At 39.3% G+C, this 16,959-nt stretch overlaps 1 protein-coding gene across 1 annotated transcript in view; it reads left to right on the top strand.

Moving 5' to 3' along the window:
• The window catches only part of TASOR2 (transcription activation suppressor family member 2), an 84,250-nt gene that overhangs the window by 58,974 nt on the left and 8,317 nt on the right, over nucleotides 1-16,959 (top strand). The window contains exons 16-19 of the mRNA XM_045285588.1: nucleotides 2,101-2,980; nucleotides 5,320-5,746; nucleotides 10,432-14,220; nucleotides 15,882-16,007. Of these exons, the coding sequence (XP_045141523.1) occupies nucleotides 2,101-2,980; nucleotides 5,320-5,746; nucleotides 10,432-14,220; nucleotides 15,882-16,007 (5,222 nt within the window). The remainder of the gene's footprint in view (nucleotides 1-2,100; nucleotides 2,981-5,319; nucleotides 5,747-10,431; nucleotides 14,221-15,881; nucleotides 16,008-16,959) is intronic.

Below are 16,959 nucleotides of genomic sequence, written 5' to 3'. Positions count from 1 at the left end.
AGAGAACTAGAAAGGCGAGGCTCACTGAGCCATTTATCCCTCCACCCTTCAATTAACCCCACACGTGTTTATCGGCCTGGTTGGCACAATAAACTAACTACCTTAGCTACCTTAATACTAAACCTATAAATATATGCACATAGATTGAAAATTAAGAAATCAGTAATCAAGTAATTTAACTGAAGCTCCACATATATATTAAACTGAATAAAGAAAACTAAGTTCTTCTGACTTCACTGCAGTATTTTATATAATACTTGTAACTGACATTCTGTGTAACATTAAAAGCATAATTTTAGCAAAGTTAGAATGAATTTTATATCAATAAATGCATCAAATCATAAAATGAATTAATTTTCTATTTCTGATGTACCAGTGAGGCTAAGAAGATAATTCTTTGCTTTGGATCATTTGCTCCCACCTGACCTCCTTGCATTTGCAGTTTTAAAAGAAAACTAGGTGCCATTAGTGATTTTAGCCTTCTGCCCATTAGGACACTTCCTGAACTCTACGAAATCTATTTAATAGCCTCATTGGCCAAAATCCTTTTGTCTTTAAATACATTTGTCATTGACTTTTGCAGATAGGTTGTTAATTCATTTCCGACCTGCTCTGGTGGTGTAGTGGCTTATGCTTTGGACCAGCTGATCTATAGGAGAAAGATTATGCTTCCTACTCCCATAAAGAGTTACCATCTCAGAAACTCAGAGGAGCTGTTCTACTCTGTTCTAAAGGATTGCTCTGAGTCAGAATCAACTTGATGGCAGTGGATTTGGTTTAGATGTTATCAATTATAGCAAACAGCACAGCTAGCTGCCTTTCTTGTTCATCCACTTACCTGCAACAGGGAATCATTGTCTAGTACAGCGGTTCTCAACCTGTGGTCACGACCCCTTTGGGGGTCGAACTACCCTTTCACAGGGGTTGCCTGAGACTATCAGGAAACACATAAATATTTCACAGTATATAATTACTGTGTATTCTCACGTATAGCTGAATTTTCTAGCACAGTTTAATACAGTTTTTGTGATAAAATTAGGTGCCTCAGCTGATATTCGTGTCAGCTTATACTCAAATATATGCGGTACAAATTGTTTTGTGATTAATCACTATGCTTTAATTATGTTTAATTATATTCAACTTGTAACAGTGAAAATACATCCTGCATATCATAATTACATTATGATTCATAACAGTAGCAAAATTAGTTATGAAGTAGCAACTAAAATAATTTTATGGTTGGGGGTCAGCACAACACGAGGAACTGTATTAAAGGCTCATGGCATTAGGAAGGGTGAGAACCACTGGTCTAGTACAATGGTTAACTTAATTAGTCTTCATAGTAACAACTTTTAAGAAGCCTTAGTGAGTGCTTTAGAATGCCCCAGTAAGCCAGATGAGCGTGTAATCTTTTATGGTTAAGGCAATTTAGATAAATTTGATTATTTTCTAAAGGGCGAATTAGCAACGTACATGATTTGCTATTTTGTGAATAGCAAGGGAATAGTGAGGGGAAATGTTTTCATTGCTGAAAATGGAGTTGTAAAGGGAAATAAAATTGGTGATTCTAAATACTCATGTTATTTCTAAGTTTTTATTCTTAGTACATCTGTGAAATAAGTTAACATGGATAAAAACTCATGGATTTGAGTGGTTTCTGTAATCATTTTTAAGAAAAATATGTTAGCATGCTGCAATATCTATTTTAAACTTATGAATTCTTAGATTTTATAAATTCAATCTATTATAACCTCCCTGAGAGCCAGACCTCTGGTTTTGTTTTGTTTCTGGGTTTTAGTTTTCCTCTCATCTTTGTATTTGTTTGTGTCTTTTTTTTACCCCAATGTGTCTTATGTATAGCTCAATGCATGCATTTTGAAAGGTAATTTCTTTTTAAGTTAGCATATACATGTTTTAAAACTTGCCCTGCTGGTCATTAAAGTATAATAGATCTTAGAGCTGCCCAATGGTGAAAATTTTAATATGCAATATATGTAAGAGGTTTTTGTTGATTACGTTCATCTAATTTTCAGTAAAGCATAATATGGTAAAGAATTAATCCTTTGACTTTTTCTCTTTTTTTCACTATCTATATTGAAGTCAATATAGAGTCAGCTTCGCAGCTTCAATCAGAAGCTTCATCAGCTGATCAAGGAGACACCACGGGCATAAATACAGCCCAACCAGAAAATAGCACAGTGGCTCCGAAAGATCTTCCGGAAAACTCCACCATTAACTACGACTCCCAGGCCCTCAATTTGCTAGCTGATTTGGCTTTAAGCTCTGCTACCTCTTCCACACCATCACCAGAACCTAGAAATGTCCCCTGCTTCTCTGAATTGCCACAAAATGATACTTTGCTTTCTAAAGAAAATTCTTTGCGTGGTACATCTGACCATGAATATCACAGAGGAGTTAAAAGTAAAAAAGGTGGACTATTACCTAAGCCACCCACCGATACAACAACTGACTCCATGCCAGATTTAGTCACTGTTCGCCGAGAGGCCGAGAGCGTGGCTCCTTGTAACCAACCCCCACCAAAAACACTAACAGCACTTTCTGAGGAAACACGAGAAACTCCAGATGCAAGCCAGAGCTCCTGTGTGATTGTGGAGCACTCATATGCCCTCCTTGGTGGAGAACGTTCAGAGAAACCTCTACAGAAAAGAGGGGTGCATGGCATTGCCTTTGCCAAGAATGGAACTAAAGGCTTGGAGACAAGGACCCCCGTGGGAAAAGTAATACCATTTCGGCATCAGTGCAACACCTCCCCTCTGAAAAAGGTTTTTGATTCATTGGTAAAGCGCAAGAATAAATTGATGCCTTCCAGCCTGAGCAACTGTAATTGCTCCCACACTGTGTTTAGCCATAATGAGTCAGTGAAGGTCACATTCAAATGTGAAGAAGATTATGTATTCAACCTAGATAGTAAATATACCAACAACTCACTAGAGAAAACTGTAATAAGAGCTTTACATGGGTAAGTATAATTTAAGCTCTTTTTAGTAGTTTTATTGCCATATAATTCACATATCATACAATTCAATAGATCAACCATATTAAAAAGAGTTGTGCAATCATCACCACATCAATGTTAGTACATTTTCTTCTTTCTTCTACTTGTTGGTAGCTTCTCATTTCACCATAACCTTCTGTGCCATGCCCCTAAGATGAACTATTAATCCAGCTAGTCTTTAAATTTACTTACCCTGGATTTCATGTGCAGGAAAAAAATCAAACAAACAAAACAATAGTAAAACAAGACCAAAATCTCAATAGAAAATAAAGCAGAAAACTGGAACAAATATAAATCAGGTCAAAAGGCAGTACAGATGACAGGGCGTCACATTTTAACCCAATCACCTCTGCAGTAATCAGCTGTATGATGCGCTCTGTCTGATAGCAAGGCCAGTTTTACATCCTGGTCCATAGAGAGGATTCACTGGAGACGTCATCCACATGGTGACCCTAAGTATAACTGAAACTTGATGAGGACCAAGGTTACTTTTTTGTGTAGATAAAATATAGGGAGAAGGGACACTTGTGCTAAACCTAAGGGAAAAGAAGTGTTATGTATAAATTCAAGCACTAATTTCCTCACTGTCCGTGAGCACATAGGGGAATTTAAAGATAACTTCAGCATTGTGAAAGGCTGTTCACTTTAAGATGCTGTTTCATAAGGTGTTTGCATTAGAAAGTGTAGATGAGATCTTAATATACAATAGGGTGCTACAGAGCTAGTGTTCAGCAGACTGAATTCCAGAAGAAACATTTAAAGGGTGACTTCTAACTTGCTGAAGCAGATCAGATTGAGTGAGCAGCTTTTGAAAACGGCAGCTTATACATCTAAAAAGGGACCAACGCAATATAACAGTGGTTTAAAACACAGGCATTGGTATCTGGGCTCTAACCAACCTTTGTGACCTTGGGTTTCTGTGCTCTGCATTCAAACTTTATTATGCTTTGTCTTGTCTCCGGATCCCATTGGACTGCAGATTTTGACTTTGTCTAAGGTTGGACCAGAGAGTTGATGTAGCAAAGCGATTTCCAGTTGATGCCAAGGAAGGCTGATTATCTGTAGCAGCACTTGTGTGGATGTAGTAACGGCCAAATTATGAAGCTCAGAAATTGGATACTAATAAAAAGCCCTGGTGGTACTGTGGGTCAGGCATCCTCTTGCTCGTTTTCATGTATACTATGTTTGTATCTCATAAGGGTCCTATTTTGAATCTTCATCCCGCCTAACTGCAGCCTACTAACACTGTAGCCATTCTGAGTCATTCCGTTCCAGCTATCTGCTATCCTGGCACATGCTCAGAAATACTTTATCTTCCTTTATGGTTTCCGAAACTGTAATCTTAAAATACTATGTTGGCAGGTACCATTCAAGTGGGTTCTAACACGACCCCGTGTACAACAGAACAAAACAACCTGATACTGTGCCATCCTTTATGTTTCAGCCATTGCTCTAGCTGCTGCGTCAGTACATCTCACTCAGGGGCTTCCTCTTTTTCTGATGACTCTCTCCCAAGCAGGATTTCCTTATCCAGATACTAGTCTCTCGTGATACCATGTCCAAAGTACATGAATTTCCATTCTAGTTTTGAAGGAGCATCCCAGCTGTACTTCCTTCGAGACATTTGTTTGTTCTTCCGGCAGTCCACAATATTCTCCATAGTCTTCACAATGCCATAACCGAGATGCATCCGCTCTCATTTGTTGTTTGCTTTCACATGCATATAAGACTACTGAAAAATAGCTTGCCTCTAGAGATAGTTTAATTTTCAGACTTTCCCAACTATTAGGAGGGAGACACAAAAATGATGAGAAACTGAGAGCCAGGCAAGGAAATGATTATTTGGGTAGTTGCTAAAACCAGTATTCACATACTGGGCATATTGTGTTTTTAATGGTGTAAAAGTAAATTATTAGACTAGATATTTGGAGACTCTGTATTCTGGTCCTAACTGCATATAGGTTTTGTTGTTTGGAACAAGCCACTTAAATGTTCTGATCCTCAGTTCTCTTTAAAATGTTTGCACTGGATACATTTTAGTGTTTTCTTCTTTCAGCTCAGTCCTTCTAGTGACAGTGTGGAGCCTATCCTCATCTCTGAAGGAAAGCAAGTAGAAAAAAACTAGTGATAGCTATAGTAGTTTTGTGTGATGTGTTAAATCAACTTCATGCTTACCTTTCTTCATTTCATGTTGATGAAATTCTAAAAACAGAACTAAGGTTAATAGAGCATTTGAATTACGGCAATAAGATCATGAATTAAAATAACTGTGTTCATTGATTTTTGTGCGCTATTGTTCTCAGGCCCTGGAACACTGATTTGCCTGATAATGTGGAAGAAGTGAAGCTTCTACTTCATATGTGGGTAGCTCTGTTTTACAGCAATCAGAACAGAGTCATACGGTCGTCCCGGAAGGTGGTAGAGCACAGCAATCCGGCAAAATATGTGTCTATAAATAGCACAGTGGGCGCCTTTGAATTTAGTGAAGTTGAGGAGCCCGACGATATGGAAAGCTGTCCACCAGACCCTCTGCTGAAGACCAGAGAAACTTCCAAGGGTCAAGCCACCGAAATGTCCCTATCTGACACTAACACATTGCTTCCTTTCATCAAAACACCACCTAAAAGAGGCCTGGAACCCTGTGTCCAGAATGAGCAGAAAGAACGTTTTGCAAGAGAAGGTCATCAAGATGGCTGGGAAAGACAGAATCTCACCTCTTGCAGCCGCGAGGTGAGTAAAAAGCTACAGCATGCTGCCATCTTAAAATATATTTCCTCTTTTCCCGTAGAGTGCAGTCCCCAGCTAGGTACAGAACTATAGTGCCATAGCCTGGTGGTCATGAAGTATCACTTTGATGAGTGTCCTGATTGAAGACACGGGACTGGGAAGAAATCTCAGGGGCCAAAGGATCTGGGTGCTGACCATAACTTTGTTGCTTTTTAGATAAATACGTAGAGCAAGTTACTTGTTCTCACTGAGCTTAGGATCTTTTAAATGAAATGAGTAATACCTGTCATACTTTAGCTAGAGTATTCTTTAGGGATGAAATGTAGTAATAATATCAGAAATCCTTTGATACACCTTAAAGTAAAATTGATTATTTTTTGAAGAAATTAGAACGCTAAGTAAAATGCCAGACCTACGAGAGAAGAGTCATTGCAGATAGCTATTTCTCAGTTCTGTTCTGTAGCATTGTTCTCAACCGATATGCATCCATGCCATATAACCCAAATTCGAATTGAGGAACATAAGAAAAGTTAAGTCAACATTCTAAGGAAATGAATAGAAAAAGACAGGCGATGGAGGCTTTTAATCTTGTGTGCACTCTCAGTCTGTCTCAAAGTGAGTAGACAATACTGTACTTCTTTGTGGATGGTTCCTGCATATTTGTAGGTTTGTGGCTGAGCTTCACAGGGTCTGTGAATGTTTTCAGGTGACTATCATCATTATGAAAACCAGCATTTATTCAGCCATTTATGCCAGATAGTATTCTAATTCCTTTACTCATATTAAGATTTCATAGCAACTTTTTATATGGGGTCCATAAATTTCATATGGTTCTCAACGAGGAACAAAAGCCAGTTAATACTAACCTTAGAATAAGAAAATGCTTATGACTTAGGTTGGCAAATTTCAATTACTACCTATATATGAGGGTAAGTAAAAAAATATTGTTTCTAAGGTTTCAGTTCATATATACAAGATTTATTCCAAACAAAACATTTAAACACTCCTCTGCCATCAGTGGGTGGCTGCAGACACGTTCTCTCTGTATATACTAGTCTTGATGGGGTGCTTTAAAAACAAGTCCAATCAAAACAGTGACTTCTGAGGAAATCTCCTGCACTAACGCAAAGTCATCATCTCAGAAGGTTGTTGCTTTAGGTCCCATTTAGTCCGTTCTGACCCATAAATACCGTATACACAAGAGAACAACATACTGCCTGGTCCTATGCCATCCTCATTGTTCCTTTGTTTGAGCCCAGTGTTGCAGCCTCTGGGTCAGTCTGTGTCCTGGAGGTCCTCCCTCGTTGATGCTGCCCTAACCAAGCATAATGTCCTTCTCCAAGGACTAGTCTCTCTTGACAACAGTATGTAAGATGAAGTGTCAGCAACCTCATGTCTAGGCAGCACTCTGGTTGTACGTCTTCCAAGACAAGACTGCTTTGTCCTTTTTAGCAGTCCATGGAACTTTTAATTTTCTTCTCCAGCACCACCATTCAAATGCACTGATATTTCTTTGATCTTCTTTATTCAGTGTCCAGCTTTCACATGCATATGAGACAATTGAAAATATCATGGCTTGGGTCATGCGCACCTTAGTCCTTCTCAAAGTAACATTCTGATTTTCAATATGCTGAAGAGGTCTTAGGCAGCAGATTTACCTAATGCAACACGTCTTCTGATCTCTTGACTGCTGCTTCCATGAGCGTTGATTATGGATCCAAACAAGACAAAATCCTTGGCAACTTCATTCTTTTTTCCATTTATCATGATGTTACCTCTTGGTTCAGTTGTCAGGAATTTAATCTTCTTTACATTGAGTCCCAATCCGTATGGAAGGCTACAATCCTTGATCTTCATCAGCAAGTGCTTCAAGTCCTCACTTTGAGCAAGCAAGATTGTGTCATCTGCATATCATAAATTGTTAATAAGTCTTCCTCTAATCCTGATGCCATGTTCTATGATGATTCGCTAAGCTTACAGGTTGAATAAGTACAGTGAGAGGATACAGCACTGTCAACACACCTTTCCTGTTTTTAAATCATGAAGTATTCCTTTATTCTATTCACTTCTCGATCCATGTAGGAGTTCCACATGAGCACAATTAAGTGACCTGGAATTCCCATTCTTCTCAAGGCTATCCATAGTTTATTTTGATCCACACAGTCAAATGCCGTGGCATAGTCAGTGAAACACAATAAATATCTTTCTGGTATTCACTGCTTTCAGCCAAGATCTATCTGACATCAGCAATGATATCCCTTGTTCAGTGTCCTCTTCTGAATCTGACCTGAACCCCAGGAAGCCTTACCCCATCCACCCAACAACTCTGATATTCCCCATTCAGGCATAACTTTTGTTTCTAAGCTTCAAAAATATAGAAAAGGAACACAGTTTGTGTTGCTCGAGGATGCTAAAACTCTAATTTGACATGGTGTAAATTGAAGAGCACGGAATTCTTTTGGGAAGGGTTAGAGAAGTATAAAACTACCTCCAGACTCTAATAGACCTAGATGAAGGATATATAGAGAAACAGTACCTTCAGATTTTGAGATTTTTGCTTAACAGGTTCCTTTGGTTTTGTAGTGATATTATTTTATTTACCATTCTTGTACTTTTTGTTGTAATATGTAACTTTTTGGCATTTGCTTTAGGAATGTCTTTTGGCACACATGAAATTGTGTGTAAAGACATAAAATGTGGAGTATCAGGATTAGTGCTTCTTAGCAATTTCTCTAATGTATGCTTGCAAAAAAGTTTCCTGTCACTTAGGTGCTATACTGCATGTCTGTTTTTGCACATCGGCTGGGGTGTATAGCGTGACAAGCATTTGAAGCCAATCATAGTTCTCTACTTTTAGTCATTTGTTTAATTTAGTACTTCTTTTAAATTAGACTTTCTGTTAGAAACATTACATGCTACCTGCATTTAAAATATAAATGTATATATAAATGCATAAATGTAAATGAGAAGACTTGTCACAATTTGCATTTCACTAAGACTTGAAACATGGAATACCAACCAAAACCAAGCTCCGTGCCATCTAGCTGATTCCAGCACCTCGTGGCCCTAAAGAGCGTTACCAAGAATTTCTCAATCTTTATGGGATACGACAGCCCCATCAAATCCACCAGGCTGAGTGGCTGGTCAATTTGAATCTCTAATCTTGCAGTTGGCAGTCCAGTGCTTACTGTGCCGCCAGGACTAGCATCTACCAAGGCATGAGATGTAAGAAAAGGCCACATCAGGCATGGTGAGTTTCAGGACTGTCCAAATGTTAACAGGCAGAGCATGATTGAGTGAGTCACAGGAAAGTTAACAGAATGACTTCCACCAGCAGCGCTGGTGCAGCGCTTTGTGTCTAGTCAGGCACCCCCTCTGAAAATTTCTGAGTCTCAGCTTCAGCCCTCCTCCTTCCTTGGGTTGGTGTCTTTCTTTTGCTTAAAGCAGAAACGTATTTAACAAGAAATTTGAAACACAGGCACTGACTTCCAACATGTTTGCTTTAGGACATAGTAGGAAATCGATGAATATAAAGTTTCATGGATTATCAAAAAATATGGCCACTGTACATAGGCATTTCGTTTGTTTATAATATTATAAACTTTAGAAAAACAAATGGACAAAGCCCTATTTATAAAGTTAACAAAATTTCTGCTAATGTTTAAGTCCATTGTGTTACTGTTTAAATCAGAGACTTGGTGATGCAGTGGTTAAGCACTTGGCGTTTCACCTAAGGTTAGTGATTCAAATCCACGCGCTATTCTGCTGGAGAAAGCCATGTGCTCTTTAAAGATGACAGCCTTGGGAACCTCATAGGGAACTTGTGCTCTGACCTCTGGCATTACCTCAAGTCTGAATTGACACAATGGGAATGGGTTTATTTTGTGTTGTTGGGTTTTTTTTTTTTTGGGGGGGGGGCGGCTGTTGGGAGGTTACTGTTTAAATCAGTCCTTGTTTGTTTTTTAATGGAAATCACATTGATAAGTTTGATTTTGCTCTGGGAAAAGAGATATTATAATGAGAAATTATAATTGAAAGGAAAAAATCCATTGAGTGGATTCAAAGCATAGTGGAGCATCTGGTGGGTTGGAATTGCTGACCTTTCCGTTTGCAGCCAGGCACTTTAACCACTGTGCCACTAGGGCACAAGACTTTAGTTTACTGGACTGGAGATTGATACAATAGGAAACCTGCTAATCATTGTATTCTGAATATAGCACACAGTAATTAATATACTCTGTTTTCTCATAGTAAGGCTCCAGAGTACATTGTATTTATAATCAAAAGTTGATGTTAAAAAGCGGCTTAAAATTATCTTTTAATCTTATTTTTAAAAACAATTGAGTACTTTTCTCTAGCGCTGAATTTCTGAGCTAAGTGATGTAAACAGATTGCATTTATGTCTTTGAAATGTCAATGGTCTAGCTACTTTTCTTCCAAGAGGTCCATTTTAAAAAAACTGTTGGTGAAATAAAGTTTTTATGCTGTCATCTGTGTATATTTCTAAAGAACCAAGTTCCTACATCGAGAATATTTTAAGCATCTCAAAAGAGAAAGATTAACTCCCCAAATGATAGCCTTACAATAGAAGAAAGAAAAGATGCATTTGATCCTCATCTTTTCTGTTCTTATCCCTACATAATTGTCAAAAAGAAAAATCTTTCTGATCATTTGTTTTGTTGTTTCAGGTCATTGGGAACTCTGGACAAAAAGCATCAGATAAACTAGAAGCTTTTAATGTTGTGCTCTCTAGTATTGGAAGTACCCAAACGTGTGGACCTTCTATTCCTGATGAAGATAAAACCTCTGAGCCCCTTGATGACATAAGAATGACTTCTCATAATGCTACTGTCACACAAACCACATTCACCAAGACTTGGGATGGGATCAGCAATCAGTCAGCAACTTGTCAAAAGTCAGTGGACAGCACTCTTGAAAATGAAGTTGATATTTCTCATGCAGCTATGCAAGTGAAAACTGGGCCTTTACAGGGTCTTGTCCAGCTTAACAGTTCCACAAACAGAGCATGTCAGCCTTCATTGGAAAGGAAAGATGATAATATGGGGTATGTAATGGTTAATATGGAACCATTTACTCTCACATTTGAACAAAATGTACCAATACAGACAGAAGTTGTAAATAGAGCTGATAAATCTACAACCTTTAATATGGAGTTGATTAAGCAAGTATCACCTGGCACAGTTCCTAGCCATCCTGTGTCCACATTTGAAAAGGCCCAAACACAAGGCCTTAAGGACATTGCATCTATAGCAATGTCCGGACAAAAAAGCAATAAGTACCTCTGTGCCTCCTCAGTAAGTAGGGAAAGAAAATGTGCTAAGAAAATGTGTTCATTACAGAAAGAGAGTCCTCTTCCGTTGTCGACATCTGATAATTTGGTGGTAACAAAGGCAGTATCATTAGTTAAAAGTTCTAGTTATGCATTACCCAGCGAAGAAGTGACACTCTCTCAAGACTTGCAAACTCAAAGACTCGTCAGCATATCTTCAGAAGAGATTGTACAGCCATCACAGTTTGAAGATGTTGTCCCAACATGCGCCTCTACTCTCTCAGGAAGAAATCATCCACTTAACTGTGCTCCATCAAATAGTAATATAGTAGATGGCTCTTTAGTACTAAGGAAGAATGATAATAGTCTAAACAGTGAAAGTAACAATCTTGAGTCATTTAAGTCAGCGTTTGCCAAACAAACCATGAATAGAGAAGAAGTTAGCATAGAGTTATCAGAGGAAGATTCTGACATTGACCTCACTTTAGCATTATCGCCATCCACAAGTCCCAGTGAGCAAATTCCAGCTGACGAAACAGAGCAACTTCAAGAAGCTCCATTATCAAGTGTAGTACTTAGAAAGATAGCTGACAAAATAATTGATCCAGGAGAGGTGACACTCATCAGAAATAGAGAAATTAACTCTGAAAATTGTACCTCAGTATCAGAGGAGTCATTGGAAGATGAGAGAAAAGGTGATGGTTTGCAATCTGTTCCTGTAGTACTTTCTAAAGACAGTTCTACCTCGGAGTTTTCAGGTGGCAGCAATTTCCCTTTTTCTTCCTTAATTGAAGAAGTGTCACCACCTTCTAGTCCTGACCCGCTAGCACCAGCTGAGGAAACACTACTATCTAGGGCTGCCGCTCCCTGTAGCTTAAAACTCCCAGATACTCAGTGTGAGAAAAGCAACAAAGCCTCCCAGGTTGAGTCAGTCCAGTTAGTCGTAAGAGAAAATGAAAATTCTTTTGCTGGTCAGACCCAACCAGTGGAAGAAGATGACTTAACTCAGGTACAACAAATGCAGCATTATGCTAAAATACCTCTAGTGTTAAAAAGTCATCCAGGAGAAAAAGATAGGCATTTAACCCTTCCTGGTGAAGTAACTGAGGAAGTGGTCCAAAATAAGTATGAGGTTCTATCTCTCCCAGAAAAGGTGCAGGGCTGTGATGCAGAATTAAAGCCGTCTGCTACAACAGCCAAATACGGAGATGATGTTAAGCTATGTCTTGAAAAACAGGTAAAATCAAAAAGTCCATTACAGCCGGTTAATATCAAGAATAGATATGTGAACTTACAGCGTCTTTCCTTGGAGCCCAAGAAACCACCACCTAGTCCTAGAATGAGTGTTGGAAATGAGTCTTTGGCCAACACTTTTCCTTCGACAGCGGCTTCAAGTAGTGTAATGAATGTGCCTTTAAAACATCTAACTAGCTCTAAAAGCATTGAGAAAAATCTACTTAGCAGTGATTTGAAAACCAATGAAGGAAATTACTTGGAGATCAAGTCCTTGAATTCTGACTCAGCTGATGGAGTTATTACACAGGAATATACACACCCAGAGATCCCAAACTGTGGTTTTCCGTCAGACAGTGCTACACTAACTCACCCTGTAAGACCAATGAATGTAGAGGAAAGGGTTCAAACACAGGAAATACCCATAGTAAAAATGGCCAAATTGCTTAAGAATAATGACACGAACGCTGAGTTTCATAAAGAAACCATAGACGGAGGAGCTATTGGCGTGCAGTTTAGCGCCGCATCATCTTCAAAAGGTGGACCAACAAGCCATACGCTGGAAGATACACCAACATATAAAACAAAAGATCTGTTGAATAGTGGATTTCCTCCCATGTGTGCTGGGTCTAACCAAAATGCAGCAGGCACCAGTGAATATACCAGTAACGAACCTCTTGCTTGCTTTAATTCAAAATCTCATGACTCGCTTGTTTGTGGACTCTCTAAAGAACAAATGGAAAATAAGAGCACTAGTGAAGGACTTGTGACCGAGGAGGGCCCTGAAACCCAGCAAAGAGACATGGATCTCATTGTAGACACCGACTTGCATTATGAACCACTCTCTGGAGACTCTGATGAAGACTCTCTTGGTGCATACAAAAGTACCAAATCAGACCTGGAAGACTCTTGCACCTTGAGAGGTAGTCACATCCGGAAAAGGAAAGCTGCTACTGATGATGCTTATCCCTCTTCTGTGAGCCTAATCCATAGTGATAAGGAAGGCTGGCGCTACTGTAACAAAATGTCAAAGTTGGAGACCAGCGTTTCTCCCAGAAACTGGCCCAGTGGCTCCAAGAAAGAAAAGTGTGTGCCATGTTATATCCAAATCCGAGATCTTCATGGTATACCCAGGACCTACACTAACTTTACTATAAGCAAAGAGCTCAGAGACACCACGAGAACACTCCATAGCTTGAGGAGGCACCCCAGTTTCACTGCAAAATGTGACCTGATCAGCTCCTGGACAAGTAGTTGGCAGATAGCAGATGACCTCACCCAGAACACTTTAGATCTGGAACACCTGCGCTTTGCACATAAGCTAAAGCAACTTTTAAAGAATGGGGAATCTCGGCATCCTACCTCTAGCCCCAGTGCTTTTCTGAAGCAGTCACCTATCCGAACAGCTGTTGGCGCTTTCCCCTTGACAAAGATCCACGAGTCCCCCATGCTATTTCCTGCGTCCAAGAACAGGAGCCCCCTTCAGGTGACAATTGTTCATGCAGACCCTAGATGGCTAAGCCAGCCAACGAGAAGCTATGCGCCTTACAGTGCGGACAGTTCTCCCTCCTCCTGGAAGGAGAGAGGTACTCACAGCCGACCTCATCTCCCAAATCAGACTGTGTCATTCCATCTCAACAAATTGAAATACAATAGTACTTTGAAAGACTCTCGGAATGACATTTCCCTGATTCTCAATGAATATGCTGAATTCAACAAGGTGGTGATGACTAACAGCCAAGATAAAGAGTTAAGTGTTGCTTCTGGAGAGCCCACATCTCGAGAGAGAGACTCCCCTTTCCCAAGGAAGTCATCCGTTTACGAAGATATGGTTACAGATTTGTGTACCAGTTTACATGTCAAACTAAACAATGTTGTGAAAGAGGCCTGTAAAAGTACCTTCCTATTCTACCTTGTTGAAACTGAAGACAAGCCATTCTTTGTAAGAACAAAGGTAAAGTGCCTAGCTTTTCTTATAGTTCATAGTATTTTGGTTGACTTCTAATTTTTGCTTCTTTTAGAGTAATACGTTTCGAAGTCTCAGCTTCAGAAAGCAAGCACGGAATGAGATGGCATTTTCACCCCACATGAAATTTCGCAGCTCAACCTTCATCTGTGTAGTTAATGTGCTACAAGATTCTGCCATTTGTATTCTATTTAAAGATTTGTATTACATTGTAGAATTTGGTTAGAAAGAAAATTTCTCCATGCACTGATTAATTTTCATCAGTTATCAGTGTAGATGTGCCCAGAGTCTAATGTAAACACAAGCATATTCCAAAGCTAAATTAGAAATGTAAATATTATTGCCTGTGTTCCCTTAGTGTATGTAGCTAAGGTCCCAGGGACCCTTTTTGGTTTAGGTTGAATTTTTAAATTTTGAATGTTTGGATGACCAATGTTCTAGTGAGTACATACATGGCCCCTAAATATCATTGCCACATCCTTCCTGAACTTCTGACTTAGGAGGATCCAGACTCTGAAGGGATTCACCTCAAGGCTCTTCATTTCAGCCTCTCGGGGTTTATGTTCTCTTCTACTGGGGGATAAACTATTTCCTGATTACATTTTTAAAGTGGCTTTTACTTACCACAGAAAAACACAAATTCTATGCAAAGGTGAAACCAAACCTCAAATGAAAAAGGAGATACCCGGATGATAATTACTCTGTCCTGGAGAGTCAGGCAGCATTAATGAACTGAGTTGTTAGATAAGTAAGTTGGCTATAAATACTTCATTAGAGTTTTTTATTAGACTCAAGGCCAAAAGAAATACTGTCTGTAATAATTTTTTTGAAATGTATGCCATACGGATTGTGTAATGAATTAAAATCATTAAAACTTGAGGAGTTTTGCAATCCCAAGGGAAAAAGATCAGAGTAACATTTTAGAAAGGGAAACAGCAGGTGGTGGTCAGACCTAGTGGTTTTGCTTTTGCCAGGAAGCAAAGCATCAGAGTGTGCAATAGAAACCGCCAGAATCCTTAAGACAGAAAATGCAGTGTCAAAATCACAAGGGACGGAAGGGCTAAGGAATTTCTGTGATTCTTCAGGCAAACATATTACGGACTGAATCTGTTTACTGCAGTAGTAAACCACCTCAACCGTGCTTTCTGTGGAGCCAGGTGTAAGCTACCTCATGTGCCTTATTCAAGCACCTGCATTCCATGGATTATGAAATTAGTTCCCATTAGTGAGGCTCAAAGGAATGCATAGGCATTGTGGGGAGCAATAAAAAGGAAAGTTCTAGAACTTTTTCAACCAATAGCATTTTAAGAGTGAATAAGTAACACCCAAAGATGTATTTCCCTTGAAGAAGGTGAGACTTGTTTGTGTACATTACTCTCATGCTTTGGTTTTGTTTTTAAAAACACAGCTCTTATTACGTTATGGACATAAAAGATTACAAAGTGCCTGTAAAATAGACTTTTTCAGAGTCATTTGTTATACAGAAAAAAGACTATTTAATACTCACAAATTACCATTTGTGTTTCCTAGGTAAGTTATAATTTAGCAAATAGGATAAATTGTGCTTTTCTCATGGATTTTTAGTTAACTATAAAAGTAGTACCATGCAAGTATCTATTTTTTAGTAACGACTACTTACAATCTTACAGAATATTCTGAGGAAAGGCGGTCACACAGAAATCGAACCTCAGCATTTCTGTCAAACTTTTCACAGGAAGGATGATACACTCGTGGTCATTATCAAAAACGAGGATATATCTTCACATTTGCATCAAGTAAGTTTAGAAACATATTTCCTAAAAGAAATGGATTATAAGCATTTGTAATCCATATGGGGTATTCTGTAAATATCAGACACACCACTGCCTTTTTCATTTAGAGACGTTAAAATGCATTCCCATTGAATGTTTAATTGGAAAACAATGAGATCATGGATCCCTTTGATGAGACATAGAGTGGATATCATGAAATGCTGCTGTTGTCAGTGGGTAGTAACCCTATAGACCCTTAAGTGCTGATGCTGGGACAAGGGAATAATGGGTGGATTAATGTGAAATAGTTCCTTACTTTACAGATCCCCGAGTCCTCAGATATGCTCTTCCTTACTGGAATTACTGTCATTTCCACCTCTTCAGAGCTTTAGAGGCCTCTTGTGCATTGCTTTTGTAGCCATTGCTGAACTTAATAAACACAAGGGAACTTCCTGAAGTTGATAGTAAAATTCTGTTATCTTTTAACTCCATTTTCCCCACAAGTTTTTTGAAGAGTTAAGAGATATTTGCACTTATTCTTCCTTGCGGTGCTGACCCCAGTCCCAACGACTTGAACATCCCACCCCCCACCCCCTACCCCCAGAAGAATGCACTTGAGAGGACAGTTCTGAAGCTATAGCTCAGAGAGCGGGGCACATCTGGTGAGAGCACACAGGAGCAAACAAAAAGGAAAGGAGAGAGAGTGGAACACATCCTGGCCCGCCAAGCAGGATGGTATTCCTGCTCAGAGCAGCCAATGCACAGAGAGGACCATAGGGCCTGCCCCACCACGAGACACAGATGACGTCCCTTATTGACCCACTGACTATGAGTACAACACTGGAAACACAGGGAATTGTGCCCAATCTGATCATATCACATTGGGGCGAAACACTGAGGGTGTGCAACAGAGCAGCAAGGGGAGAAAAGCAATGAAGTCCCCGGGGAATACAAAAAATAGACTTCGGGGCCCGGG

Source organism: Echinops telfairi, unplaced genomic scaffold, assembly GCF_000313985.2.
Source record: "Echinops telfairi isolate 266 unplaced genomic scaffold, ASM31398v2 ScPeMD7_7473;HRSCAF=8511, whole genome shotgun sequence".
Lineage (NCBI taxonomy): Eukaryota > Metazoa > Chordata > Mammalia > Afrosoricida > Tenrecidae > Echinops > Echinops telfairi.
The sequence above is the reverse complement of the archived record's forward strand: the minus strand, read 5'-3'. Positions and strand labels throughout refer to the sequence as shown.